The sequence below is a fragment of the Bubalus bubalis genome, chromosome 9, assembly GCF_019923935.1.
Source record: "Bubalus bubalis isolate 160015118507 breed Murrah chromosome 9, NDDB_SH_1, whole genome shotgun sequence".
Taxonomy (NCBI): domain Eukaryota; kingdom Metazoa; phylum Chordata; class Mammalia; order Artiodactyla; family Bovidae; genus Bubalus; species Bubalus bubalis.
This window is the reverse complement of record NC_059165.1, coordinates 30,619,356-30,647,302: the sequence shown is the minus strand read 5'-3', so window position 1 is coordinate 30,647,302 and position 27,947 is coordinate 30,619,356. Positions and strand designations below refer to the sequence as shown.

The 27,947-nt window shown below is 44.7% G+C and overlaps 1 protein-coding gene across 3 annotated transcripts in view; it reads left to right on the top strand.

Annotated features, from left to right (window-relative positions):
• The window catches only part of TENM2 (teneurin transmembrane protein 2), a 1,791,425-nt gene that overhangs the window by 1,532,038 nt on the left and 231,440 nt on the right, over nucleotides 1-27,947 (top strand). For all 3 annotated transcript variants that reach the window (XM_044947351.2, XM_044947353.2, XM_044947352.2), the window contains one exon: nucleotides 12,918-13,040. In XM_044947351.2, coding sequence (XP_044803286.1) covers nucleotides 12,918-13,040 — 123 coding nt within the window. The remainder of the gene's footprint in view (nucleotides 1-12,917; nucleotides 13,041-27,947) is intronic.

Here is a 27,947-nt window from a genome sequence, read left to right as displayed (position 1 = left end):
TTAAAAAAAGGAAAGAGATTTGCATGGTGGGTTTGTAGTATCTGGGATATAGTAGGTGCACAATGATTGCCAGTGAATTTGTGAGTTAAATAAAAACAGGAATGTCCAGGAAGACATCCATGGTGGTCTGGGCTATGGATATGTTTGTGGGCAGCAGGTGGTGTGGATCAGGACTCTTGAATTCCAGCAGGTTCCAGACTATCCTGGCATGATCCTGGTATATGGTGGGGAGGCTCTCAGCAGGAAGGACTGACCCCATGGATCCAGCCTGCCTTCAGCCGTCTTAGTCCTCTGGCACTGAAGATATAAAGAGCAAGCCTCAAGGTGGAGGGACTGTGTGGGAGGTCAGGTCTTGTGGTTCACTTGTGTTTTGCTTTTATCCAGCTAAGAAATAATGAGAGAAGACAGGCAGGAGCAGCCTTCTTTCCAGCCCATTCTTCTACTGCTGGTGTTGTTAATTTTTTTCCTCTCTTAGACTACTGTAGAGGGCAGGAAAACACAGAAATAATGGTGGGTCTTTCTGTCCACGGGAGTCTCCAGGCAAGAATACTGGAGTGGGCAGCCATCCCCTTCTCCGGGGGATCTTCCTGACCCAGGGATCAAACCCAGGTCTCCTCCATTGCAGGCATATTGAAATGAGCTGGCTAAAGACTCACTCTCACCCTTCAAGGTGCTCATGGCTCAGAGTTTGAGGGGAGGTAGGGTGACCAGCAAATAAGTTATTACCACATAAAGCTGTAGATGCCCTGAGAGATGTAGGCACAAAATATCCTGGGAGCAAAGAGGAGGAAATCGGCCTAGAAGAACCCCAGTAAGCCCCAGTGGTCTGGAATTGTACTGTCCAGTAGCCACATGTGAACTGAATTTTTCACTTTATTTCACTGTAGTTCATTTAAATGTAAAAGCTGAAGGAATATAACATGGCTTTCTGTTTAACAAACTTTTATTGTTTTGGCAGAACCACATTTCACTGTAGCCAAGGTGGGGAGGGGTCACCAGCTGAAGAGAAGAGGGAGGGTGCGTAGAATGGTGTTCTGCTGACATTGCAATGCTTTATATGAGCCAGAAATGCCATGGTGGTTACAATGCTGCTGCCTGTTGAAACCAACGTGTACCTTCAGCAGGAAAGAAATCTGTGGAACTTGAGTGTCCTATAAAACCCCTGAAATTAGCTCTACTAAGTAAATTGTCAAAAACTCAAAATAAGCCTAGCTGTATCATTTATCTTATTGCACATGAAAATGTACTTCTCTTTTGATGGATACTGGTGGCTTGCATTGCAATAAGAAGGTATCCCTTTTTTTCTAGACCAGTTTTTTTCCCAGTTAAAAAGTTGACCATATTAATATTAAGCATATCAGAGAACCAGGACTACCATATTTCTGAAACTTTTCACTTCCCACTCTATGATCAGGCTCTGGGGGAAAGAACTAACTCCTTTTAAAATTCAATGTTTCTTTCCATCAGAATCAAGTTTTAAATGTTACAGGTTAGGCATGTGAAATCCACTTAACTTAAAACCATTTAAGAGAAAGATCAAGTCCAATTTGCTAACACGAGATTTTTTTATTCTGGAGTTGAAAAAAAATTCTTGAGTGAACCATGTCAGAAATTAAAAATTGAAAAGAACACTGGCAGCCTCCCCATGTGCCTAATTTGGCTTTGCTGAACAAATGACCAAATGAAATGAGAATTACATACAGGATTTGCTCAACATCCTTATTTCTTCAACTCATTTCTCACTCCTGAAAAATTACCAAGTTGACATGCAGGAGGGATCACATCTCTATCAACCACGGCATCCTTGGACCAGGTAGAAATAAATAGAAAAATAGTGATTTTAGATTCCAGGTGTGAATGAACTTCTGCAGCAGAAGCACTTTGTCATAGAAACCCTAGCTAATGAATTTAGGATCAGGAAGAATAATAATGCCCAGTTTGTTGACTAATTTATTAACAGGCTATTTTCACTCATGCCCTGCATTGCAGATAATAGTAATAAAAATCTTAGGTGAGAGAAGATGGCTTCTCTGCAGTGCCTTCATTGTTTTTTAAGGCCTTTCATTGCCCATCAGCTTCTCTGTCTTTAAGGAAATGGAAGAGACAGCAGAGAGGGCACCAGACAAAGAATTAAGAGACCAAGTTTCAAATCCAGGCTCAGCCAGTCATTGGCTGTCATGGGCACCATCTGTAGCAAAGGTCTGGACCAGATGACCTTTGAGCCCATCTCAACTGTGGCTCTTCCATCCTAATGTGATGCAGAAAAGGAAGCCACAAAGTTGCGTCCGATAAGGGGTTCATGCCAATGGGGGAGGACTATCTAGATGAATATACATCCCCCATCTCCACTGGTATTGGACTTGAGCTGACAGTTGTCCTGCTGTGAGCTGGGTGATACAGTCAGTACTCAGGCTGTAGGTGTCATGGGACTCAGGTTCAAATCACCCCTCAACCACTTACCAGCTGCATGTTATATCAATTCCTTGAGCTTCAATTTCGTTATCTGTGAAATGGGAGAATAATGTACACACGCCATAAAATCTATGCCTGGCACACATTAAGGGCTTAATAAAAGGTAGCCGCGATCACCATTGTTGTCGTGACAAAATGATCTGAGACCCAACAGGAAGTGAGACACATTTCTTGAGTGCCTCCTGTGTGTTTGATATCCCCAGGTTCCTGCCTCTTTTATACCGACTACACCCTGCAAAGTTGGTTTGATCACCCTTCTCCCCATAGAGATATAAATGGCTGAGAGCATGTGCTTGATTCCATAATCAGCTCCCCAATTCTGAGCCCTGTCAGTGTGGGCAAAATTCCCAACACCTTTTGGCCTCAATTTTTTCATCTATTAAATGGGAATGATAACAGAACCCACTTCTGGATTTATTGTAAAGGGTAAGTAAGGTAATGCATACTCAGTGGCTCAGTACTGGCCACTGAGTCAGTACTTTATAAAAATGTTAGCTTTTATTCTAGCTGAGGAATGTAAAGCTCAGAGAGGTGAATTCATTGGTTCAAGATCATCTGCTTATGAGTAGCCATGCAGGGCTTTGAACCCTGATGGGGCTGAATCTCTCAGGGACTCAGGAGAGAGAGATAGCTCCTTCTTTACCCTGTTGCTAAGCTGCTCTGGCTTGGCTGCCATTCTCAGACTGCCTGGCTGTGGGCTCTGAGTTCACTCAGAAGGCTCACTGGGAGCAGTTTGCTGGGGGCTGCCTGGGGCTCAGGGAAGGAAGTAAGTCTGGACCCTCCTTCTCATTTGCAGCAGTTGAGAGAACAGAGTAGGGCCACCACGCTAATTGTCACCTTCCAGACCCCTCTCCTCACTCCCGCTTACAGAAGGCTATTTTCAAAAGAGAGTTCCCCCTCTTTGTTCCAGCACAAACAGCACATCTCCTGATCGATATGACATCTCATCCTCTAAAACATTCATAATGTCTGCTTCCTAGGATTCCAGTGGCCACGTGCCACGTGCAGCCCACATCGCCTTCCCTTGTAGTTGGTGGTCTTAGGGACCAACACCCTCTTGAACAGGACTGCTGGTTGCTGTTCCTTAAAGAGAGCTGAGTATTGTTCGGATTGTCAACCCTGAATGATAATCTTTGGGGGGGCGGGGGAGAGAAAGATGCATTGAGGTGTATGTGTAAGGATTGTGGGGATGTGTTTTGCTATCACAAAAGCTCTTAAAATCCGAGACCATGATATATTTGCAGAATAAAACCTACCGATATTATCATTCTCTAAAGGTATTTTGATCACATGGGTCCTTTCTTGGAGAAAGAAAGGCTTTTATTTTAGTTCTTTTCCGGGAAAAATAACAGCAGGAACGGAGTAGTCTGGGGTGGGAAATGATGCTCTGTGTGTTGAATGGCTCCGGGTGTGTGTTTTATCAGCCCGAGGATGAGCTGGCTCATTGGACAATGGGAGGCTCCAGCAGCATCACCTCTCCTCCAGTGTATTCTTGGGGTCCCCACATGAGAAACAGGAAGTGGCCATGAGTGTGTGTGTCTGTCTTACATATCGATCCGCCCAGTGATGCTGGGAGCCGGGGGGCCTTGTTAGAGGTCACCAGAGCACAGCAGACACCACACACCCACACTGTTCACACCTGCCACCTGCAGTGCCGTGGGCGCATGGGGACGACAGGAGTGGGACTGACACCAGTGTGGGAGACCTGTGCACCCTCAAGTGGCAAGGAGCCCCATTTGTTTCCTCTAAACACAGGAACTGATTAATCTCATACCACTTCCCACTCGCTGTACCATTCCAAGCCTGTCACAAGAATAGATTAATGTGCTGGCCCCTCCGTGTGGATTCTTCTTGCATCAGGAACATACTGCTCTCTGGTCTCTGGGCTGCCTCATGCAACTGGCTCCTTGTCCTCATGGCAGACATGCAGGAGGGGCCAGAAATCCTCACTACTTTTGCAAGGGACAAGAATAAGAAAGGCACAGACAAAGTGTGTGCGGGGAACCATTGTAGCACCATGGCTGGCGGATGAGAGAGTGCAGGTAGAGGGATTGAGGCCGATCCATTTCTCCCAAGCCCCTCTCACTCCCCGTGGTCCTACCAGGATTCTGATATGGTCATCTACAGCTCATCTTTTCTCTTCTGTGTAATTCCTGGGCTGTAAACTTTGCGACCATTTTGGAACCTGCGGGCTGGAAGTTGGACACAGGCAAGTAGGTTTTCAGAGCGTTCTTGGGAGATAGGTGCACAAATCCCATTAGTAGTAAAGGGATTTGTGGGCGTAACTTCCCTGCAGTGCTTTGAAAGTTTATTCCATTCAGTGTATCGCAGTACAGTAGGGCGAAAATAAAAGAAATCACTCCACCATGGCCGTTTGAAAGGGATTAAAAAAAAAAAAAACACCAAACTCCTTTAAGATTTAATTGTTTAAAACTCCTTTAAGACTTTAGGCATTTCCAAGAATGTTCTCTCTCACGGTTTTGTTTGCAGCTCTTCTTTTAGGCAGAAGGTCATTTTGGCACTAACAGCCTTCCTCAAAAGGATAATTAATACGTTGCAGCAACCCCTCCCTTCAAGTAGGAAGACATGCTGTCATCTACCGCGTCCCCAAAGGATGATAAGCAAACGGACCCTGGAAAAAGTCACCAAACATATTGATGGTTGGGCAGTCAGACTGTAAATTGAAGTTGCCACACAGATTTATTTTCTCCAGACAATGGCCATTCCTTTAAGTTAAATAGCACACTGGTTTTTTTTATATTTATAGAAGACTAATCACTGCTTACAAAAGGAGGTGTCTGTTCCCAAGTGAGCCTTGACAATATTTAGGAAGAGATTCTGTAGCCCACCTGACTTGTTCTGTCTTGGCAAAGCCATGGTTCATTTAAAGAACTCAGAGGGCCCAGTGGCCTCCACTCAGGACTTGGTGGAGGGAGTCACTGGCTGGAGGGCATGGTGGTCGACTCTGCAGGTACACGTGTCTCAGTCAGAATCTCAGGCTTCCCATTTACTGGCTTTGGATCTTAGGCTAGTCACTTACCACATTATTGACCAGAGATGTAATTACCCAAGTGTCATTGACCAGAGACATTTCAGTATTCACTTACAAAACAAATCGCAGGCCATAGACCTTAGTTTCTTCAAAAATTCCCTGGTCAATAATGAGTTAATCTTCCAAAGCCTCAATTTCCTTAGCAAAAATTGTAGATTATATGAGCACCTCACAGGGTCAGAATGAGGTAAATGAGCCTTCATGCACTTTAGATCCCTCCATTGTCATCCCATCTCACCTAAATACATGGCAGACAGCCTCCAAGGACACCCACTCCCTATCACCAACCCCTCCAGCATCCCTCACTCTCCTTTCCCCCTAACTTCACTTCAACCTTCAAGAATGTTCTTCCCCTACTGCTGCTAAGTCACTTCAGTTGTGTCCGACTCTGTGCGACTCCATAGATGGCAGCCCACCAGGCTCCCCCGTCCCTGGGATTCTCCAGGCAAGAACACTGGAGTGGGTTGCCATTTCCTTCTCCAATGCATGCAAGTGAAAAGTCAAAGGGAAGTCGCTCAGTCGTGTCCGACTCTTAGCGACCCCATGGACTGCAGCCTTCCAGTCTCCTCCATCCATGGAATTTTCCAGGCAAGAGTACTGGAGTGGGGTGCCATTGCCTTCTCTGTGTTCTTCCCCAGATGTCATCATAAATTGCTTGCTTGCTTCCTTCCTTCCTTCAAGGCTTGGCTCAAATGTAACCTATCACAGACGTCATTTTTATTCATTTATTTTCTTTTACTGGAGAACACTCCCTTTTCTTTTACTTTACAGTATTATAATGGTTTCTGCCATACATCAACATGAATTGGCCATAGGTATACATATGTCCCCTCCCTCTTAAACTCCCCTCCCACCTCCCTCCCCATCCCACTACAGACATTGTTTTTGATTGGTCTATATTTAAACAGGATCTTCCCTGTAGCTCAGACAGTAAAGAATCTGCCTGCAATGCAGAAGACCTGGGTTTGATCCCTGGGTCGGAAAGATCTCCTGGAGAAGGGAATAGCAATCCACTCCAGTATTCTTGCCTGGAGAATCCCATGGACAGAGGAGCCTGGCAAGCCATAGTCCATGGGGTCACAAAGAGTCGGACACAACTGAGCGACTAAAACTACTACTAAACTACTATATTTAAGTGAAAGTGAAAGCTGCTCAGTCGTGTCTGACTCTTTACGACCCCATGGACTGTATAGTCCATGGAATTCTCCAGTCCAGAATACTGGAGTGGGTAGCCTTTCCCTGCTCCAGGGAATCTTCCCAACCCAGGGATCGAACGCAGGTCTCCCGCTGTATTTAAACAAGCAAAAACAAAAAAGTTCCATTCCCCATCCCCCATGTCCTGGCATTTCCTAGCCCTGGACCCTACTTTTCATTTATGTGTTTAGTTTCTGTTTCCCACTAAAATGTAAGTTCCATGAGAGCAAGGGATTTGTCTGGTTAAATGGCTTTATTCCTGGCACCTAGGAATACATACCTAACATACTCTAGGTACTCAATAAATATATGCTGAATGATAAATGATGAATAAATAATGCAAACACTGTAATTAGCCCAACACCTGGCTCCATGCCAAAATAAATGTTAATTGTCGCCATCATCATTGAGCGGGCTCATTTGCATGTGTTAATTTTCACTACTGCTTGCAAAAGTGCCTTTGCAGATTGCCTGTGCAAGTTCCAGGTTAGCATTGGTGCACTAGAGCTCAGAGTATTCCCCTGGGATTCTTTCTCTCCTCTGGACAGGGGCCCTTTCCAAATTGGGTACATTTCCCACAGGAGCCCTGGCATTGTTGGCTTGATCTGCTGATGTCAGGGTGGGGAGACCCAGCCCTGACCCTCCCCATCAGCCTGCCTGGTCTCCAAAGGAGCTTTGCTGTCATCTCTAAGGCCCTTGCGAATCTGCTCGCAGGCTGAGCCACAAGACCCAGTGAGCTCGACTCCCTGGCCCCCTCCCTAAGCTCTGCTTGGCCTGAAGGCTTCCATTTTCAAAGGGAAAGCCCAGTCTCTTCCTCCATTTATGTATCGACAAAGCTGATCTTTAAAGATAGCCCCGGGTCCTGGGGACCTGCTCGGCAAACAAAGAACCCCCGTGGCCCCCGTGTTTGCCCTCTTTGACAAGCAGGGGCTGAGCAGCTCTCTGGGAAGCGTTGCTGACATATTGATTGGCCCTCTTGTCAACTTGATCCTCTGCCAGCCAGTGAGCATGGAAGGTTCTAAGTGGCACCCAGCAGGGCCCACACATAGCCTAATTACTATTTCAGACAACCCCCGTTCCAAGCTGCCACTTTTCCAGGCCTCCAGTCTCCTGCCCTTGCGGTTGCTAGAGAATTCTTTTACCTGCCACCAGCCCCTCTACCTTCCCTTTGCTTTTGTTCCCCCTGAGTATTTCAATCAGAGCGTATCTGGCACAAACACAGGCAGGTTCAATGAGAAAACAGTACCCTCACTCCAGGTAGGTCTGTTTATTATTCCTGCTGAAATCTGGGGTCTGTGTGTGGTCTGTCGGTCCTGCCTTGGTGCATTTTTAGTACTTGATGAAAGTTTTCTCCAATTAGCCACAGACACTTTCAGAATCTGTTTGCCTACTGTGTTTTTAGTGGCTGGTTTCCCAGCTGCCACTTGCATTACATGAACTTCCACTTCGAGGCTTTTCCTCTTTTGTCCCTCCTGCCTATGGAGCCCCCTGGTTCCATCCCAGGGTCTCTCTGGAGTGGAGCCTGTCAAATCATGATAAATTGTGCATTTTGGCTGTTGGTGGGGGGTGAATAACATTAGGGAAAGGGTCTCCCAAACTCATTTCACTCTTGACCCTCAGATGGCCTGAACAGGACCTTTTGGGATGAGCTGCTGGAGCATTTGTGGCTAGCAGAGGAGGGGACCACCCCCACTGCATCCAGATGTCTTTGGGAAGAAAACAATGAAGCCAGTGTTCACCTAAAATCTTTAGATGAAAAAGCAATGGGCTTCTTCCCTGAGTCTTCTTGGCTTTCTAAGTCTGATTCTGAGAGCAGATCAGAATTGGAGATATCACTTAATGTTTAAAGAGCTACTTGTTCATAGAGAAAAAAATGCGGTGGCCCTAAATATGTGCTAACTCTTCCCAGCTGGTTTTTAGAAAGGATCCTGACCCTGTAAGTAAATAACTCTAGGACTGCACAGACACCTAAGGTATAAATGTACAATTTCTCACATCCCCTATACTTAAATGTATCGGTCAAGATCCCTTATACTTAAATGTATCAGTCAAGATCTGCTCAAGCATGCTGCTGTAACAAAGAGCCCTAAACTCGCCATTGCTTGCAACAGTAACAGTTCCCTTCTGCACTCATTCTGTATTCTATCACTGATCAGTCATGGCTCCAGGCCATGCTGTCTTCACTCCAGACCCAAGCTGATCACGTACCAGAGGGAAAAGGTGTACAGCATGTGTGGTAAAAATCAACAAGGTGAGGAGCTGTAAACCAGCCCCTGCCCCAGGAAAAGGATGCTAACTATATATTGAGCCAGCCAAAATGGTCGTTTGAGTTTTTCCATAAAATGTTATGAACTTTTTGGCCAGCCTAATAAAATGGCACTTCATAGACCATAGGGAGATTAATCATGAGTTATGAGACCAGGTTGGCTGAGATCCTGTTGCGAACCAGAATTTGTAACCAAATCACTGTGAAGTATGAAGCAGCCAACCACCTCATGTTGTAATCCTCCTGGGATTCCAAAAGCCCCCTGTGATCATACTTAATAGTCAACAGCGTCCTTGTCTGTGAAATGGGCATGATGATAGCACTCGCCTCGAATGTAAGCAGTGAGCCTTGACATAATATCTGTAGAATGTCTGCCATGGGGCTGCCTATAGCAGGGATCCAAGGACTGGCAGCAGGTATTAATATCCTAATCATCAAAACACTTCTCTTCACAGACCCGTCCGTATCACTGCCAGCACGGTTTCATTCCATCCTTTACACATCCATATTATGTATTTTTTATTTATCAGAGTACCATATCCTACAATCCAGCTCTTCACATCTGCCCCCATGTGTCATTACCAATTGTAATGAACGCTTATGGAGCGTCTTCTATATTCAAGACATTCTGCTAAGTCTTCAGGGGGTGGCAGATGCTGAACCTCCCTCTGGCCCTAAGCAGCCATTATCCTACCTGTAAAGGGAAACCTTTACAAAAGGTAAAGAGACTGACTGAGAGACTGATTTCTCAGCCCCCACCATCAAGCCAATCAGTAGCAGAATAAGAAACAGAATTCTCATTAGTCAGGAAACTCATTTACTTCACAGCTCCCCTGAGTCTTTATCCTAAGGACACTTTGGTCCTTCCCCACAGTCCAGAAAGAGAGTCTCATTTTCCTACTCAAGTAAGAGAGAAGGAATAGCTGACCAAGGGAAAAAAAAAAAAGCACAAGCAAAAGTCTGTTTCAAACTTTCCCACCACCCCCCCCCAAAGAAAAAACCAAGAGGTGGTTCTACATCTGATATAGTTCTCATTTCTTTAGTTAAAGTTCAATACAACAACAGAACATACACCCAAATGTGAGTTTCATTTTCAGCTTGAGTTACATGGCTTCTACTGGGAGGACAGAGCCTGTGCACCATCAATTTGGCTCTTGTCCTTTTCCAATCTTCTTCTCACTTTATTTTTCCTTTCACTTCTGGGAGTTCTTTGAGAAGTTACTTTGTATACTCTAACCCAAACCCTTCTCATCCCACCTGGGGTTTTCTTGCTTTCAGAATTCTTTTTTTGTTTTAATAAAGAGATGCTATGGAACCCAAGATAAAAAGCAAGGGGGGGGGGAGGGGACAGGCATCTTTGCAAACAGAGGCCACTGTTTCCTGGGTTTTCTCTTTATCCAGTAAGATTGGGGTATTGCTTGCTTACTGATCTTCCAAAGCTGATGGCTGAAACATGTTCTGCACCTTGAAATGGCAAGTTTGAATACCAGGAGAGGGGAACAGGGACTTCCCTGGTGGCTCACTGGTAAAGAATCTGCCTGCCAATGCCAGGGACCCAGGTTCGATCACTGGGTTGGGAAGATCCCCTGGAGAAGGAAATAGCAACCCACTCCAGTATTCTTGCCTGGGAAATCCCATGGACAGAGAAGAGCCTGAAGGGCCCCAGTCCATGGGATCTCAAAGAGTCAGACATGACCGAGCGACTAAACAGCAACAACCTCAAGAGGGGAGCTGTTTTGACCAGAGTTTCCATATTGAGAAGGCACCTGGGGAGGTTGTTTATCCTCTTTGACTGATGAACCCTCCACTTCCTTCTCTAAATGTGAAAAGGCAAAATCGTGTAAGGCCTGGGCCCCAGCTAGACCTGCAATATCTGTTTGCATCTCTCTTAAAACACAGAGGCCCTCCTTGCATCTCCCATGTAGCAGCAAGCCGGCTTGAGGCGAGCCCCGATAACCAATTGTAACTTTTTAAAAAATCATTTAAAAATAGCTAATTCCTTGGCTCCCTTCACCTGGTAATTACAAATCAGATGCTATCGTTATCTTGAAGCTGCCACAATTAGTTCTCATGTCCTGACCTCTGTACGCTGAAAATATGTCATTATTTGAGGCAATCGGATCTGGTCTCTTCAAGTAAGTGACCTACATAGAATAGATAAACTGCAGGAGAAAATTAGGTGTTACCCAGACAGAAAGTGTACAGTGAATGTCACTTATTAGCATGAATCATCTCGAAGAGTTGCAACAGTGGGCTGTGCACTTCAGAGGAATGTAGAGAAAGAAAACTTGGTTATGAGGTAGGGGTGTGTGTAAGAAAAAGCAGACGTGCCCCCAAGGACACCTTGCCACCTTCATCCACAGCCATCAATCTGAGCTGTAAAGTTTGAAGATAGGTTTTCTAACCTTAAAACAATGCAGCCTGACTTTTAGGTGGTGGTAAGCAAGCAGAATTAATTGCTGTGTGAACAATTTCCTAAGCATTGTTAATTGTGTTTCCTGTGGTTAATTGTTTCTCCCATCCCCGCATCATACTAGGAACCTTTGGCTGTCAACAGCCCTTTCTCTCCCACAGTGCTGGAAACATAGCAACGGCATCAACCTGTGTCCGGTGGAAATGCCAGACAGACACGGGGTGGTTATTGTCTGGGTGAGAACTATGCAGGGAAGGGAGCTCCTTATGTTTTTGCAAAGGAAGCATTTCTTAGATCCGGACTTCAAAAGGATGCAGGTGTGTGGACTTGCCTTTCGTGCTCCTCAGTAAAAACAGCTTACTGAGAACCAGCAGATGTAGGTGGGCATTGAGTTTGCTCAATGACCTGGGATGTGGGGAGTTGGCACCGACAGAACGACAAGAAAGAAGTGTGTATCTGGAGGCTTGAGGCGTGCCTAGGAGTGAAGCAAGAGTTTTGCAGGCGTTCTTGTTTGCTTAGCAAAGAAGAGGCAGGGTTCCGAATTCTGTCTCATTCTGTACTCTGGGGAGGTGTGGGCGTGAGGCAAGTGGGAAGGATTTTAGAGGGAAAGACAGGGAATTGTCATTGTAATTTTTCTAGAGAAGGACCCCATTCCACTGCTGCCCCCTGGCTTTTTCCACCATAGGCAGAAAGGTGCTCACTGATCAGGAGGAGGGCTGGGAGGGAAAACTATCTTTAAAGTTTGAAATAGTCTGGGAGGTGCGCTCTTCCCGTGGGCCAGTACTACTGCCATCCAGGAGACGCGGGTTCAATGGCTGGGTCAGGAAGATCCCCTGGAGAAGGATATGGCAATCCGCTCCAGTACTCTTGCCTGGAGCATCCCATGGACCGAGGAGCCTGCTGGGCTATAGTCCATAGGGTAGAAAAAGAGCTGGACATGACTTAGTGACTAAACAACAGCAACAAGGAATACTGCAGCTACTGGGGGCTACATGGGTATTTCAGCACAGGTGTAGTCTCACCTGAACCAGACCAAAAGTCTGGTCCCACTTGGGGAGCCTCGATTTGAAACAGGCTTAGATTTTGAGCAGTTTGGAGGAAAACTATCCTTGTCAATGCCCCTGGACCACCAGTCTATAAACAACTCTGTCCAGAGAGCAGGAAAGGCCCAGAGGGATAGAGAATACCCTTCACAGTGAGTCCAAAGAGGCATGTTCCCCTTTGCGGGGGCACTTCTGGAAGGTCTGGGCTGTGTTTCCTCCCTTCTCCTCTGCCCAACCATAAGGGATGCTGTCCCACCATCAGCAAGGCTGTTTCCTTTCCACTGGAGGAGGAAACCCAGCCCACCCAGAGCTACTTGCTTTCTGTATTTAGCTAATCCCTGTGGCCTGGGGCAAGCCATTTTTGAACTACAGCTTCCTTCAAAGGCAGCCGCTAGGAAAAAACACCTGGCCCTCCCCCTTGACATTTGCATTGCTGAATTATCTATTCATATTTTCATTACTTTGTCTCTCCTGCAGCAATGCATCTGCTCGGACTCAATTGGCAACTCCAGCCGGCAGATGGACACACCTTTAACAATGGGATAAGGACCGGCTTACCAGGAAGCGATGATGTGGCAACAATGCCATCTGGAGGCAAAGGTGAGGTTACAGTTGCAGCTTGCCCTCTTGAGGTCACAGGAAAAGTCAGAGCTCCCCCACCACCTGGTTCAGGTTTTCTGATCCAAATCTTGGAAGGTATGCAAAAAAGGAGAAAAGGGGAGGAAAAAGAACTGCCCTTTTCAGGTGCCCCTGTTCCAGGCTGTCTGCTGTCCCTGTCTGGGAGCTGGGTGTGGCTGGAGCCGCTGGGAGCTGGCAAGGTGCCGGCTCGGAGCTATGTGCATACCTAAGCTATCTGCAGCGACTGGCACGCTCTGCAGCTACTTGAAAGCATCTCAAGGCCGGGGCAGGAGCAGCAACAACAGCAGCAGCTGGGGCAGCAGCAGCAGAAGCAGCAGGAGGAAGTCTTGCCTGATGGGGAAAGCTGAGAGCAGCAGGCGGCACACTAGACGGGAGCCTCTCCCAAGGGGAGAGATACAGCTTCCCCTGGGAGGAAGCACCGCCTGGCAAGGCATGAAAGGGAAAGACCCTGAGCGGTTCCACTTCGGGAGAGAAGAGAAAGGAGTTTTGACAACTCGGGAACAAAGCTTCTCTTGGCAGAACATCGAAGGCGGACAATAGGAATGTTTATGAAAGCAATCAGGCAACTGTATTTTTGCAGGAAAAAAAAAATAGGTGCTAAAAAGGTGCTAAGAAGGAAAGAAAACAGACGGTGCAGGAGTGGGACTGTGGGGCAATTAAAGGACAACAATGGCTCAGCGGTAAAGAATCTACCTGCAGTGCAGGAGCCCTAAGAGGCAGGAAGTGTGGGTTCGATCCCTGGGTCTGGAAGATTCCCTGGAAGATGGTATGACAGCCTACTCCAGTACTCTTGCCTGGAGAATCCCATGGACAAAGGAGCCTGGCAGACTACGCCCATAGGGTTCCAAAAGGTCGGCCACGACTAAAGTGACTTAGCATGCACGCAGGGCAGCCAATGGCACTATGGGGTGGGTTGGCACGTGGGTGAGGGGAGAAGGATGCTTGATTCAGGACAGAAATCAGGAAAGGAAGAGGTTGCCTGGAAGGGTTATCCAAACACAGAATTTTTCACTCTGCCTCTTAGCTCACAAGGCAGTTCACTCCACATTTTAAAAATACCCTGGAGAGATATTCCAATAATGGGAAGGGAAACATTTATTGGGCACCTATTTTGTGCTAGGTTTAATGCAGAATGACTTCAATAACTCTAAAGGGATAAAATTTATCTCGAAGAAACAGACTCAGGATGTTTTAGAAATTTACCCCAGGACTTCCCTGGCAGTCCAGTGGTTGGAAGTCCACGCTTCCACTGCAGGGGGCACGGGTCTGATCCCTGGTTGGGGAAATTGAGATCCCGCATGCTGCATGGTACAGCAAAAAAAGAGAGAGAGAGAGAAAAGAAAACAAGAAATTTACCCCAACTCAAACAAGTAGGCAGGTACAAATTTGAACTCAGGTCTCTGTCATGTGCATCTTTAGGGGAGTTGTTGGGGTTTCCCAAGGTGAAGCATTTTCCACAAAGAAGATTCCAGATTCTAGACTAATGTATACCTCTATGTGACATAGAGGTATACATTAGTCATCTCTGAGATGCTAATGTTGCTTAAATTATTCTCTCTTGAGCTGTCCTGGTGCTTCACATGTGACTTTTTCATCTTTTGAGCCAGGCTTGAAGAATCACTCTCCTCATCTATCCTGATCAAAACACTGAATTACCTCTAAGTAAGCATGAAAAAGTTTTATTTGAGGATGAAATTATGTGCTTTCCATTATCAGGTGACTAAAACCAGACCTGAAAATGAACAGTATATTTTGTCTTCACTGACCCAAAAGCCAGGAGCCAAATTTCTTGGCCCCAGATTTACAGTCTGCTCTCCTCTAGGACTTGACCACCCATAAATGTAACTCGAGTTCCCTTTAGTGCAGTGGTCCTCAGCTGCAGTGTCTTTGCCCCCTGGGGACATATCTGACAAAGTCCGGAGACTTTTTCAATTGTCACTTTTAAAAGAGATGCAACTGGCATCTAGTAGGTAGAGGCCAAGATACAATTAAGCAGCCTGCAGTGCAGAGGAACGCCTCCCACGATGAGGAATCTTTCCATCCAAAATGTCCATGACGCTGCTTTTTGAGAAACACTGCTTTGGGGAGATTCTGTTATGTCTGATCCACAAATGTCCTTTATTCTCCAAATCAGCACCCCTTCCTTTGAAAAGAGTGCAGAATATACATTGAAAAGTGAATATGCATGTATTTTGTACAGGGATATATTTTATGTGTGCATACATACTGAGGTTATCCACACTTTTAAAATAGCAGTCTTCACAAAAGGAAATCCCCAATAGGCATTAACTCCCATAAATGAAGGTCCGCCTCTTCTCCCAGTGTGGTTAAGCTTTGTTTCCAACCCCCACTGACTTGAGCCTCCCACACCAGCAGGACAGAAGGTTCCCTGAAGAGAACAACTCCTAACTAAGAGTGTGATGTCTCTAAATGAACAAAGGAACGGTTTTCACAGTGTCTTGGAAAAGACCAGAATTTTCCCCCTCAGATGCAACCTGCTTTTGAAAACATTGTGTAAGTCACAAAACGTCACACACAAAAGAATATTTTCCAAGTGAGTTCTGAGACAGCAAAGGGGTTGCCAAATCATTGTCCAGTGGTTTTTTAAATAATTACTTATTTTTGGCTACGCTGGGCCTTGGTTGCTGCCTGTGGGCTTTCTCTAGCTGCGGCGAGCAGGGGCGACTCTTCATTGAGGTGCTCGGGCTTCCCATTGCTGTAGCTTCTCTCGTTGCAGAGCACAGGCCCTAGGCACCCAGGCCTCAGCAGTTGTGCCGCATGGGCTCTGTGTTGTGGCTCATGAGCCTTAGTTGCTCCACCGCATGTGGAATCTTCCCGAACCGGGAATGGAACCCCTATTCCCTGCATTGGCACACAGATTCTTATCTACTGGTACCAGGGAAGTCCCTGACCAGTGAATTTTGTCAAGAGCACTCTTATGATAAAGTCTGAGCATTTCAAATTGCTTAAAGCTGAGGTAAAACTTGGAACACCTTCTTCTGAACACCAAAACAGTACTTTCCCTGTGACCAAAGAGATCACATCTCTTCCTAAGTTGAAAAGTTTGGTTTTAAAATTGACTCAGAAGGTTTACATTTTCACACACCCGCCTAACACTTTCGAAAGGCAGTGACCCTGGGTTTGAATTTCTTTACTCAGTGGCCCACCTCCTCCGCACTCGCCAATTCTATACATTTAGATAACCGGAATCAATTCCAATCGACTACTTCTCCAGTGTTTCAAAGAGACAATCAAGATATATTGGCAATAAGTTAATTAAATACCACCCCCTCTGTTTTTTTGTGCTATACGATAATCCTTCACTCCGATAATGTTTTCATCAAAATCCACCATACATTGCCAGAGAGGTTAATCTTATTAAGCAATTACTGGGTAAGTATCCAGCAGACACAAATTAAAATGTAAGCAAAACACAGGCATGTGAGTCCCATCTAAGATGGCACGTTGATAGAGATTTCATTACCTGGTCTTTAGGAGTGTTTACATTGCTCAGATTTGGCAAGGAGTCTAATAGACAGGGCAGCCTACACAGTCGGATATGTTAGTGGAAATAAAGCCCTTGATTAATTAGTTGGGAGAGTATATGTTCTGTGGGCTTTGTCTCCCCTTTTCCATTTGTTGTTGTTCATGGTTCTTCTTTTTTTTTTTTTTTTCTTCTCCATTCTCTCTTTCAATTAAACCTTAATGTGGTTGATTTGGGTGTTGGATTTCACATCAAGGAAAGGGAGCCCACAGACTGCCAGAATCACTCACCATCTCGAGTGTATTTCTATGTTAAAAGGAATGAACTCATACATCTTCATTACAAGAGCACGGAGCACTTTTTCTATAGATCTGGGATGAGATAAGCCTGGAGAACAAAGATTCAATACAGTGTTCTGACCTGGTCAGATAGCATAAGGGAATCCAGTTTGATTGGCCAGGCCCAGAGGCAAAGTGTACAAGAAGTTTTAAAGGGCACATCATATGTCGCCAATTTGTGCACTGATCTTAAGAAAGAATAAACTCCCAAATAGAATTTCATGGACCATTCTCAAAACCTCTCACTCATTTTACATTCAGGGCATCCTCTAGATCTGGGGTCAGCAAACTGTATCTCATGGACCCCATCTGGCCAGCCGTCTGTTTTTTCAACTAAAGTTTTATTGGAATCCAGCCATGTTATTTATTGTCCCTGGCTGCTTTTGCTCTGGAGCAGGGGAGTTAAGTAGGTGCCGCTAAGCTTAGATGGCCCGAAAAACCTAAAATATTTACTATCTGGCCCCTTACGGAAAATGTTGGTGACTGCTCTTGATCGTGTACAAACCCATTTCTACTTTCCTTGGACTTGTCTGTAACTAAAAACTGTAAGAGACTAGGGAGAAAGACCAAACACCAATATACCAATTTTTCCTTCTTGACTGAGAGTTGGGTTTAATATAATCTTGGTGACTTTGCATTGACAAATGCTCTGTAATATAGGGCTCTGGGGTTGGTCTCATGGGATACAAACACCAGCTCCATCACTTAGCAGCTGTATGAATATAAACAGGTCATTTGCTCTCCCTCGGCCTCTTGGGTCATCATCTGTAGAATGGTACTACCCCTCATAAGCTTGCTGTCCAGCATGAATGAGATGTCACTTATACAACACAGTATATTATGTCAGACACTAATAAGAGATCCATGAATATTTGTTGTTGTTCCTGACATCATCATCATGTCTCCCAGTCAGTCCGTTTAACAAGCCTCCACGGACTGCCAACTTCTTATGAGGTGCTGTATTTCCCAAAGGCAAAGGCTGCCTTCAGAATGTCAAGGTAGACAATCCTTCCACTTTATCTTTCTTCTTTATCTTCTAAGAATTGGGGCAAACTGTAATGAGGACTTCTTCTTAACTAGATGCTTGATGAGGTCAGTAGGAAGCAGGACTTCCTGTTCCGAAGGGCCAACGTGCAAAAACAAGCTGGCCAGCTCCTCATCACGTTATTTGTCTCACTGCAGCTTGAGTTCCATCACTGCCAGCCTGTCTGTTTTAAGCCCCACCATTCTCGGTTTATAACTCAGCTGTAAACATTTATTTGTGCCTGGAGCACATTTCTTTCCTACCCTTTGAAAAAAAAAAAATCAGAATTTCCAGATGGTATGCAAGTTGGAAAAAAATGGCAAAGACTGTTATTCTGTTTAGAAACATGTTTTTCTACACTTGCCCTTTCAGCAAAAACTTCATAATGATTTTTACTAGTTGGCTTAATGTATGGTACTAGGAGCCAGATTAGCAGGGAGGTTGCTAATTCTTCCTCTGGCTTTCGTCAGCCTCTCAATGAACACAGCCCAGGGTTCCAAAATGATCACTTCCCTACATGGAGCTTTTTCAAAGTCGGTGAAGTTCCCAGAAGGGCAAGGGGTCATTATGTTTGAGCCAGTCATTACAGTGCTGCACATCTGCTGGCAGATACAACACCCATAGCCTACATAGCAATGCAACAACTCCCTTCGTTTTGGAGGCCAGGCCATTCTACCATTGTTACAGAAGGGTACCACTTAGTGCATCAAACTGCCGGATGTCAGCTTCTGACTGCCACCTGCACCGTGTTCTGAGTTGCATACTCCCTGTTGTACATAGCACCATCACGCATGCGTGTGTGCTAAGTCACTTCAGTCATGTCCGACTCTGTGTGACCCCATGGACTCTAACCTGCCTGGCTCCTCTGTTCAGCCCACCAGGCTCCTCTGTCCATAGGATTCTCCAGGCAAGAATACTGAAGTGGGTTGCCATGCCCTTCTCCAGGGGATTTTCCCAACCCAGGGATCAAACCATCATCTTTTATGTCTCCTGCATTGGCAGGTGGGTTCTTTACCACCAGCACCACCTGGGAAGCCCATCATGCCTTGACATAGGTATTAATAATGAGATCCAGTTTCCCTCCCTGCTGCATTTGCCCTGAAATTTCATTGGCATGTTTCTCTTTCAGAGAGACCTGCACAGCCAGAGCTTGATCTCTGCTTGATACATGTCTTTTTGTATCTCTTATACTTAGCCCAGGGTCCCAAATGCAGTCAGCATAGTGATTACATATGTGGGTTGCAGAATTGGTCAGACATGGTTTCTGATCCAAGCTCCAGCCAGCACTTAAGACCTGTGTGACCCTAAGCAAGTCACTTTACTTCTGTGGTCCTCTGGTCTAAAAGAAAAAAAAAAAAAAAACACAGCATAAAGGAACTGGGAGATTCCGTGGTGAGTTGTAACCAATCCATCAATTTTAGCTGCTATAAGTAGTACTAATGAACTGAACTACATCTTAATACAGAAGCATATTCACCTGAACAATTAGATGTATAAATATCTGTTAACACCCTGAGTGGCAGAGAGTTGGCCATTTTTGCCTAAGATTGAGGTTTCGAAAGATGTAAAACCACATGTAATTCCTCATGCTGAAGGATTTTATAAAAATCACTGTTGCTATGTGATGTTCTTGAAAACTATCATGGGAGTAGTGGACGCTCAGGATGGAAGTCTATTCCCAAGGATTAGCCAGCCAAGAGCAGCAGGCAGGCTTCCAGGCTGCTGCTGACTCAGACAAGCTGGGGAATCTAATGTCCTTAGGTGGATCTTTTCACCTATCTCTTGGTTAAACAGAACCCCCAGATGGTTGTCCTGCTTCCCAAATAAATGGAAACGAGGTGTAATGACTGAAGCAATATTCTGAATTCCACTTTATTTGCGATAGATAAAAATATGTGAGGCAGAATAATCTGCAAGGCAGATTTATGCGAAGGTGCCTCCAGAGTTCAGTTCAAGTTTAGGAAGTATTAATATGAGGCTTCATTTTCCTGGTATGACTATGAGTCCATTCCCTTTATCACTTGTTTGGGGAATAGTCTCGCTGTATCCATAAATGAATTATGGCAACATTTTCTGAAATTATTAGCTTCTAATGGGGCTACGGACGGCTGTCATTTTGTTCAACATCAGTCTTATTTAACTGGCTAGAATTTTAGGTACATGTGTCTGAAATAGGCAGTCGCTTCACATTTCTATGAGCAATCTTCCGTGGAAGTTATAGAAGTAGACTATCCTGTGAAATTGATCATTAGAGTGTTGCCTCTAAAATCCCAGAAATCTCATCTTTAAGCTGGAGGTGAACCAGCCAGAACCAATGTGTCTTAAGCATCTGCTTCGTAGGGCAAAATAATCGTCATCTCCACTTTTCACTGGGCAGCTCGTAGATAGGAAGAAAAGCTGGCTATGGAAGCTGCAGCTCTGGCAGTCGCAGGCTGGACTCCATGGTGTTTGCCAGGACCCCACCCTCGGTCATTACCAAGAGCCCAAGGATGGTGGTGGACTCGCACAGAATGATTACAGAATGGTGTTAAATTCCCCTGTGCTTGATGCTCTCCATGGGACCCTGATTTCAGGCTGCCTAGATAACGGGAATGACAGACACCCCAACTTTAATGTTGACCAGAGATTACCTAGTGCTGCAGTTGATGCCTGATAGATAGTTGTTGCATGAATACATGAGTGAATGACCCACCTGACATTGCTTGGTACCTTCAAGAATCATTGTTAAATAAATATACAACTGCTTTTCAGTTGTCCACCTAAGCAGCTAGAGTCTCCACCAACACCTGTAGTTTGGGATGAATAGACTTTGCTTTCTCCGGCCATACCACTTTAATTTATGCCATAAGTTTCCCCCAGGTCTGCAGACGTATTGACCACTCATTGTATATTGATTTCAGCTGCTCTGAAAAGTGCCTATCTCATTATGACCCAGTCCCAGCCCTAGGCCCTCTGTCGATGTGGTGCATATATACAATGGTATATTATTCAACCATAAAAAGGAGTGAAATTGGGTCATTTGCAGAGGTGTGAATGGATCTAGAGTCTGTCATACAAAGTGAAGACAGTCACAAAGAGAAAAACCAATATCGTATATTAATGCATAAATGTAGAATCTAGAAAAATGATACAGATGAACCTATTTGCAGAGCAGAAATGGAGATGCGGATACTGAGAATAGGCTTGTGGACACAGCAGGGGAAAGAGAGGGTGGGATGAACTGAGAGAGGAGCATTGAAATATATATACAGCCGTGTATAAAATAGCTGGTAGGAAGCTGCTGAATAGCACAGGGAGCTCAGCTCTGTGCTCTGTGCTGAGAGAAGGGTGGAATGGAGCAGGTTGGCGGTGGGCCAGAGAGCCAGAGGAAGGGGATATATGTATACATATGACTGATTCACTTCATTGTACAACATTGTAAAGCAACTACTGTTGTTGTTCAGTCGCTAAGTCATGTATGACTCTTTGTGACCCCATGGACTACAGCATGCCAGGCCTCCCTGTCTGCCATCTCCCAGAGTTTGTTCAAACTCAGGTCCATTGAGTCAGTGATAGCATCCAACCATCTCATCCTTGTTGCCCCATTCTCCTCTTGCCCTCAATTCTTCCCAGTATCAGGGTCTTTTCCAGTGAGTCAGCTTTTTGCATCAGGTGGCCAAAATATTGGAGCTTCAGCATCAGTCCTTCCAATGAATACTCAGGGTTGATCTCCTTTAAGATTGACTGGTTGGATCTCCTTGCAGTCCACAGGACTCTCAAGAATCTTCTCTAGCACTACAATTCAAAAACATCAATTCTTCGGTGCTCAGCCTTCCTTATGGTTCCAACTCTCACATCTGTATACAACTACTGGAAACTATACACCAGTTTAAAAAAAAATAGTGCCTACACTATGCAGCTGATATCATAAATTAGACCACTACACATTTATCCTCCAGATCTGTGATAAATATTTACAGATGTTCGAAGGTAGCTCAACAGACAGAAAGATATAGAAGTGCCTAAAAGTCAGGTCCTACCTATGTTACTCTGATAAATCCTCAGAAGCAACCCCATTATACAACCCCACATGAGTAGACAGACTTGGAGAAGGGGCAGGATCAGCCCAAAGGCATGCAGCTAGTAGCTGTCAAAGCTGGGATTCAAACCCAGGGCTGACCAGCTCCACACGTAACATTGCCCCCTGATATCTTAGAGCTTCTCAGTACGTGGACACCCATCTTGGAGGTAAAGAAAGTGTTCCTTGCTCAGTAGTGTCCGACTTTGCAATCCCATGGACTGTAGCCTGCTAGGCTCCTCTGTCCATGGGATTCTCTAGGCAAGAACATTGGAGTGGGTTGCCATTTCATTCTCCAGGGGATTTTTCTGACCCAGGGATCAAACCCAAGTGTCCAGCATTGCAGGCAGCGTGTTTACCATCTGAGCCACCATTTCTCTGGAGGTAAAGCTGGAAACGGTAATTATGTTGTTTCCTTGTTGAGTGTCTCTCAGTGGCATCCTCTTAGGGATTAGCCATACTTCTGATCCTGGAACAGCTGGCACGGCTCCAGGAGCCCAGGTTCAGATCCTTGTTTGTGGGACTAGGAGCCTGGTTCGGGCTGCTGACCCCTTTGACCTCAGAGGCTAGCACAGACTTTCCAGACAGCAGCCCAGGGATTTTACCCTCAGGGATGGAGTCACTGGAATGGTTCCTCACATCGGCAATAGTAGTTTACAAAAACCATCTTTTCTTTTTATCTCTTCAGTGGCAATACTGGAGTATTTTTCTTCCTTTTTATTATTTTTAAAATTACCCAAGTTATGTGCATTCATTTTAAAGATTCTTTTAAGTATGTAGTCTTTTTTTTTTCCGTTGGTTATAAAGACTATTGGTGTACCAATTGGCAAATTTGAATAAGATCTATAAATATATGTGTTTAGTTGTATCAGTGTAATTTTTCTATTTTTGATAACTGCACTATGGTTCTGAAAAAGAATGCCCTTGTTTTTAGGAGAAACACATGGAGATATTTAGAGGAGTAACCTGTTTACAACTTAATTCTGAATGTTTCAGTAAAAAAAAAAAAAAAACATTTATATATAGAGAAAGCACGAGTGTATATAATATTTTTGGAATCTGGGTGAAGGAGATGCAGGGATCTTTGTACCAACTTCTGAAATTTTTCTATAAATCTGAAATTATTTCAAAATGAAAAATTTGGACTTCCCCCAATGGCTCAGTGGTAAAAGAATATTCCTGCAATGCATAAGACACTCAGAAGACCTGGGTGTGATCCGTGGGTTGGAAAGAGCCCCTGGAGAAGGAAATGGCACCCCACTCCAGTATTCTTGCCTGGAAAATCCCATGGACAGAGGGGACTGGCGGGCTACACTCCATGGGGTCGCAAAGAGTTGGACATGAGTGAGCAACTAAACAACAACAAAAAACATATATATATATACACACACACACACACACACACACACATATATATATAGGAGACACACACAAACACACACGCACACACATATATATATAGGAGAAGGAAATGGCAACCCACTCCAGTATTCTTGCCTGGAGAATCCCAGGGACGGAGGAGCCTGTTAGGTGCCGTCTACGGGGTCGCACAGAGTCAAACATGACTGACACAACTTAGCAGCATATATATATATATATATATATGGAAATATATATATATATTAAAACTAAGATTGTGGCATCTGGTCCCATCACTTCATGGCAAATAGATGAGGAAACAATGGAAACAGTGACAGACTTTATTTTGGGGGGCTCCAAAGTCACTGCAGATGGTGACTGCAGCCATGAAATTAAAAAACGCTTGCTCCTTGGAAGAAAAGTTATGACCAAACTAGAAAGTGAAAGCGAAAGTTGCTCCGTCGTGTCCGACTCTTTGCGACCCCATGGACTCATCATGGAATTCTCCAGGCCCAGAATACTAGAGTGGGTAGCCTTTCCCTTCTCCAGGGAATCTTCCCAACCCAGGTCTCCCATGTTCCAGGCGGATTCTTTACCAGCTGAGCCATAAGCAAAGCCCAAGAATACTGAAGTGGGTAGCCTATCCCTTTTCCAGGGGATCTTCCCGACCCAGGAATCGAACTGGGTCTCCCACATTGCAGGCAGATTCTTTACCAACTGAGCTATCCAACCTAGACAGCATATTAAAAAGCAGAGACACTACTTTGCCAAACAAAGGTCCATCTAGTCAAAGCTATGGTTTTTCCAGTAGTCATGTATGGATGTCAGAGTTGGACTATAAAGAAAGCTGAGCATCGAAGAATTGATGCTTTGGAACTGTGGTGTTGAAGACTCTTGAGAGTCCCTTGGACTGCAAGGAGATCCAACCAGTCCATCCTAAAGGAGATCAGTCTTGAATATTCATTGGAAGGACTGATGCTGAAGCTCAAACTCATATACTTTGGCCACCTGATGCGAAGAACTGATTCATTGGAAAAGACCCTGATGCTGGATAAGATTGAAGACAGGAGGAGAAGGGGACGACAGAGGATGAGATGGTTGGATGGCATCACCAACTCAATCGACATGAGTTTGAGTAAGCTCTGGGAGTTGGTGATGGACAGGGAAGCCTGGCATGCTACAGTCCATGGGGTCACAAAGAGTTGGACATGACTGAGCAACTGAACTGATCTGATGGGGAAAAAGTGAAAACCTCTGTTTGCAAAAGCATACTTCAGTTTTGCATCTGGGAAGCTTACTTTGATAGCAATCACTAGTTTGTTAAAAGGGATGTAACCCTCACTTTCTGATAACCCTTCCCCTGCAGACACCACACACACGCCTTTGTAGCACAAAACAGGAGACAACCTTCCTGGCTCACTCTGTAGACCACAGCAGGCTAGGGTGGAATGCACCTTAAGATATTTTGGGATCATACCACTCTCATGTAAACAAGAACAATGAGACCTGAGAGCTAACCTGCCTAAAACTAGCCACCTTCTTAATAGCAAGGATGGGAGGTCAACAAAATAATTCCTTTACACCCCTGTTCCTTCCACAAATGGTTCAGAGTCATAAAGCATCAGGATGAGGACTCTCAACTTTGGGTTGTTAATCTAAGAACTTACCCACTAGACTCTGGCTGCCCTGGCTCATTGTTTTGTTTATAAGATTTTATATAAAAGATAAATTAAAAGCTGACTCATGATTTTTCAAAAGGATTCATAAAGAAATTTTGTTTAGATACTTTTGTTTTGTTTAGATAAATCTCCCCGTGGAGATTTGAAAAGAGAGTTTTATTAAAAAAAAAAAAATCAGTTTCCATGCAACCTTTCAAAGTAAATCTTCCTTAAAGCTCTCATTTCACTCAATATTCATAGGGATTAAGTTAAAATACCCCGTCAGATGGGCAGATAAAACTTGATTCCGTTCAACAGGCATTTATAGATTACCCATGACTTGCCAAGTGCAAGCCGCCGAGAACCCAGAGATGAATTTGCGGCTCTGCCTGACCTCAGAGAGCACAGTGTCTAATAAGGGAGACTTAGGAAGGCCAACCTAGACAGTGCATTAAAAAGCAGAAACATCACTTTGCTGACAAAGGTCCATCTAGTCAAAGCTGTGGTTTTTCCAGTAGTCATGTACAGATGTGAGAGTTGGACCATAGAAAAGGTTTAGCACTGAAGAATCGGTGCTTTTGAATTGTGGTGCTAAGAGGACTCTTGAGAGACCCTTGGACAGCAAGGAGATCAAACCAGTCCATCCTAAAGGAAATCAACCCTGAATATTCATTGGAAGGACTGATGCTGAAGCTGAAGCTACAATACTTTGGTCACCTTATGCGAAGAGCAACTCACTAGAAAAGATGCTGATGCTGGGAAAGATTGAAGGCAGAAGAAGGGGGTGACGGAGGATGAGATGGTTGGGTAGCATCACCAACTCAATGGACATGAGTTTGAGCAAGGTAGTGCTCAAGATAGCTCCAGGAGATAGTGAAGGACAGGGAAGCCTGGCAAGCTGCAGTCCCTGGGGTCGCAAAGAGTGAGACACAACTTAGAGACTGAATGACAACTAGGAAGGCGAACAAAATCAACATAGTACCTAATAACAGTGCTGCAGTAGAGCTAAGTGTAAATGCTACAGAGACAGAGAAAGAACCTGTTTATCTGGTGGGAGGCGGGGTGTAAAGGACAAAAGAGTTTCAGTGTGAAGGTAAAGCTGACAGGTTCTTTATTTCAGTGTTAACTCAAGAAAGCAGGTTTTTCAATAAAGTAGTCTAATCAGAAAGATAACCACACTGGCTCCTGGAAGGTCCCACCAAAAGTCAGTAATGGAAACAGAGCCTGACTCCCAATTTTAAACTTGTTCCCATCGTTCTCTTAAGAGAGAGTTAGACTCTTCCTTCTCTCTTGATGGATAGATGAATAGGTAGGCAGATAGATACGTGCATAATGTATAAATATATGCATGCATGTCACATATATACACGTTTCCTTTTGGAAATTCTTTACTCTGAAAAGAAAGACAGATGCTTTCCTTATAGTTCCATTATAGTTTTTCATTCTTTTATTTAATTAATGTAACTAGCATTTATTTTATTATTAGTCTGCTCAGCACCTTCTTTGTGTACTTTGATTTGTTACTCTCACCCTATGAGGTAGTTACTATTATCATTCCCATCTTAACAAAAAGACAGTGAAGGCCCAGAGAGGTTAAGCAGATTGGTGGCAGTCACACAGCAAGCAAGAACCAGAGCCAGGATTTGAACCCAGTTCTGTCTGACTGCAAAACCTTTAGCACCAGGTACACTGCCTCCTTTAGTGGATAGGGCATGGGGAGCGAGCATCTAGAACCCGGGGGTGGGGGTGGGGTATGACTACTGAGAAAGCAGCCTGTCACCGCTGGCGGGAGCAGCCTTTGCTGACATCAGTGTCCTGAAGTCAGCGTCTCATGAAAGAAGGGGGACCCCGCTGCTTTCAGCCCTGAGCCAAACCCCTGAGGCTCTTTGCAGAAATTTCTCCCTCACAGCGACTCTTTGGAAACCAGCTCCCTTTGCCATCTCTGGCATCCTCACTTGGTTTGATATTATCAAAATCTGTTTAAGTTTCAGCATCAGATTAGCAGGCTCATGGGTACCTATTTCCAGCTTCCTTTTCATATCCTGTCATTAACCCAGCAACCCCTGAAAGCCCAACAGACATGAGGGAAAGTTCATTTTATTAAGTGTAAAGATGAATAATTTCTTTAAAATGCTTTCATTTTTAATGTGTTTCTTTAACTTGTTGCAAACTATGAATGATTGCTGCACTTACATGTGGTCTTTATAAGAGATTTGTAAACTGTTCTTCCCCAGAGGTTTTGTGTTTTTTTTTCCCCTGTATTACTTCCTTACTGCATCCTTTTTATTGTATCCCTTCTTCCTAAAGGTCTTAATTGGGGGGAAGGGAAGCCCATCAAAAGCAACATTTTTAAGTACAAATGTATTTCTAATTTATATTCATCAGAGCTTCTGATCAAGTGGTGATAAAAAGTGATTCCCCCTTGGGTATGTCATTATGTCAGCAAAATAAACACCCCTCTGTTGAGTCTTGGTGGTGGTGGTAGTTTAGTTGCTAAATCATGTCCAACTCCTGCGACCCCGTGGACAGAGGACCTGACAGGCTACATACAGTCCAAGGGGTTTTCCAGCAAGAATACTGGAGTGAGTTGCCATTTCCTTCTCCACTATTGAGTCTTAGATAATTTTTATTTAGTGCTTGTTTTGTGCCAAAAAGTCCTCTAAGAGCATAGATTAAGTCATTAAATTCTTTTAACAACCCTATGAAATAAATAATAATAATGTCCCAATTGTGCAGGTGAGGGAACTGAGGCCCAGAGAAGGATGCCCCTAGCAAGTGTCAAAGCTGGGATTTGAGCCAAGGCAGTCTCAGTGCAGAGTCTCCGCTCTTACCTGTGATGCAGGGTCCCTCCAACTCCACAGTCTGTTAGGCCACATGAAAATGTTTGGGGAGCGCATCATCGAGTCCCCATCTAAAGAGCTGAACCATAGGACTCACTAGTTTCTTTT